This window comes from Microchirus variegatus (genome assembly GCF_963457635.1).
Source record: "Microchirus variegatus genome assembly, chromosome: 3".
NCBI lineage: Eukaryota > Metazoa > Chordata > Actinopteri > Pleuronectiformes > Soleidae > Microchirus > Microchirus variegatus.
The window spans coordinates 371,951-375,000 of NC_139804.1; the positions used below are offsets into that span (position 1 = coordinate 371,951).

The following is a 3,050-nucleotide window of genomic DNA, read 5'->3' on the forward strand; positions in this document are numbered from 1 at the left end:
TGTAGTACTATATGAAACAGTGTAGTACTATATGAAACAATGTAGTACTATATGAAACAGTGTAGTACTATATGAAACAATGTAGTACTATATGAAACAGTGTAGTACTATATGAAACAATGTAGTACTATATGAAACAGTGTATTACTTTATTAACCATATTAAACAGTGTAGTACTTCATGAAACAGTGTAGTACTTTATGAAACTGTGTAGTATTTCATGAAACTGTGTAGTACTTAATGAAACAGTGTAGTACTTTATGAAACTGTGTAGTAGTATATGAACCACTGTGATAAAAAAGATTTGCTTGTTTTCACTTGGACACTCAATGAATGACCTCTGCATACGAGTGCAGCTAAAAACACGTGTACATGTACACATACATGTATATACATGTATATGTATACACGTGTATACATATATATATATATATATATATACATAGTGTGTATTAGTCAGTGTAAATCTATCCACTAATAAACCTAATATTGTGCGTCCCATAAAATAAACAGAACAAACCTCAGTTTCTATCGTTTACTCATGTGACCACTCCCTGTGCGGTCACGTGACCACTTCCTGTGAAGTCACATGACCACTTCCTGTGAAGTCACATGACCACTTCCTGTCAGGTCACATGACCACTTCCTGTTCTGCAGCAGGTCAATCATCATCTTCATCATCATCTGCAGTTTCACTGATGATGAAGATTAGAATAATATTAATCCCTGATGAAGATGATGATGATGATCTAAAGTTATTAACTAACAAAAACAAAATGAATTCTTGTGAACAACGAGTTTCCATTGTTCAAAGGTCAAAGGTCAAAGGTCAAAGGTCACAATTGTTTGGATTTGCTTTTTCTTTTCTTTTAGTTAATTTTCCTTCATCCCAAATGTTTGTTTTTCCTGAAGAGAAGAGAAACACACTCAGACGCTGTGATTGACAGAAAAGTCTTCATGTTGTTATTGTTGTTGTTGTTTACCTTTGACTTTGTTTACACATCAGCTTTCTGACTCATCTCCTCCACCTTCTCCTCCAGCTTCTTCTCTTCCTCACAAGAACCGTTCTCCTCACCAGTTTTCCAGCTTCCCTGTCTGTTTACATTCAAACACATCTTCATCATCATCATCATCTTCATCATCATCATCATCGTCATCATCTTCATCATCATCATCATCAGCACCATCATCATCATCATCATCACCATCATCACTCTTACATACTCTATATATATGTATATATATATATATATATATATATATGTATATGTATATATGTATGTATATGTATATATGTGTATATATATATATATATATATGTATGTATATGTATATATGTATATATATATGTATATATGTATGTATATGTATATATATGTGTGTACTGCATTAAATTAATTTTTTTAACTAAAGTGTGAAAAGTTACAGACGTTGACTTCACTTCAGTTTAGTCAGAAGATCAAAGATGAGCAGCTGCTCACTTCACTGGTATGCTATGCTACATGCTATGCTACATGCTGTTAGCTCCTAAACCATACTAATGTTCCCTTTATGCTAACATAAGCTAACTGCTGTCCTACTTTACCTAGTCTTTATTGTAAGCTAAGCTAAGCTAAGCAAAGCAAAGCTAAGCTAAATTAAAAAGATGACGATGATGAGTCTGTCCAGTAGAGGGCGATATCATCACATTATTGTTAATACGTACTTGGATTTCTTGACGTAAATCCCATAAATGAGCGCGATGACCAACACGGAGAGGAGGAGTCCAACGACCACGCCCACCACTAACTTCATCTGACCTCTGACCTCTGACTGATCTGAGACACACACACACACACGAACACACACACACACACACACACAGACACAAAGACACACACACACACACACAAACACACACAGGGACATGACACCAAACATGAGTCCACAGAGGAAATCAGAAAAAGAAGTAAACACATTTTTAATGAATGAATGAATGAATGAATGAATGAATGAATGAATGGCTCATGCTTCCATCTTAATGTTTTTCACCACAGTCAGTTTATGGACAATGTTTGTCAGGATGCTGGTGACTCTATTTCCTCTTATATACACACATGTACAAATATATGTATATATACATATACATATATTTGTACACATATAAATATATATTTATATATATATATATATATATACTGTATATATAAATATATATATGTATATATCTAATCTAATCTAATGTGTATATAAACATAAACAGTAGTAATCAAACGTCTAAACTCACCTTGTTTATCCATCCTTTCCTCCACAAATACTGAAATCACACATGAAATCAAATTAAAATCAAAACAAAACAAAACTGCAGCTTGAACTGAGAGAGAGAATAATCCAGAATAATCCAGAATAATCCAGAATAATCCAGCATCCCAACACCTGTGTGTGTGTGAGTGAGTGAGTGAGTGTGAGTCTCAAACACAGGAATGAGGAGGCAGAGAAGAGATGGTGATGAACACATGAACACATGAACACATGGACACATGAACACATGGACACATGAACATATGAACACATGAACACGTGAACATATGAACACATGAACATATGGACACATGGACACATGAACACGTGAACACATGAACACATGAACATATGGACACATGGACACATGAACACATGAACATATGAACACATGAACACATGAACATATGAACACGTGAACATATGAAAACATGGACACATGAACACGTGAACATATGAACACATGGACACATGAACATATGAACATATGAACATATGAACATATGAACACATGGACACGTGAACATATGAACATATGAACATATGAACACATGGACACGTGAACATATGAACATATGAACATATGAACACATGGACACATGAACATATGAACATATGAACATATGAACACATGGACACATGAACACGTGAACATATGAACACATGAACACGTGAACACATGAACATATGGACACATGAACACGTGAACATATGGACACATGAACACGTGAACATATGAACATATGAACATATGAACACATGAACACGTG

At 34.6% G+C, this 3,050-nt stretch overlaps 1 protein-coding gene across 1 annotated transcript in view; it reads right to left on the reverse strand.

Annotated features, from left to right (window-relative positions):
• Nucleotides 1-995: 995 nt before the first annotated feature.
• The window catches only part of LOC310924589 (CD166 antigen homolog), a gene marked incomplete at both ends in the record, with an annotated part of 15,373 nt that continues 13,318 nt past the window's right edge, over nucleotides 996-3,050 (reverse strand). Inside the window, 2 exons of the mRNA XM_083886372.1 lie at nucleotides 996-1,095; nucleotides 1,706-1,817. Of these exons, the coding sequence (XP_083742498.1) occupies nucleotides 996-1,095; nucleotides 1,706-1,817 (212 nt within the window). The remainder of the gene's footprint in view (nucleotides 1,096-1,705; nucleotides 1,818-3,050) is intronic.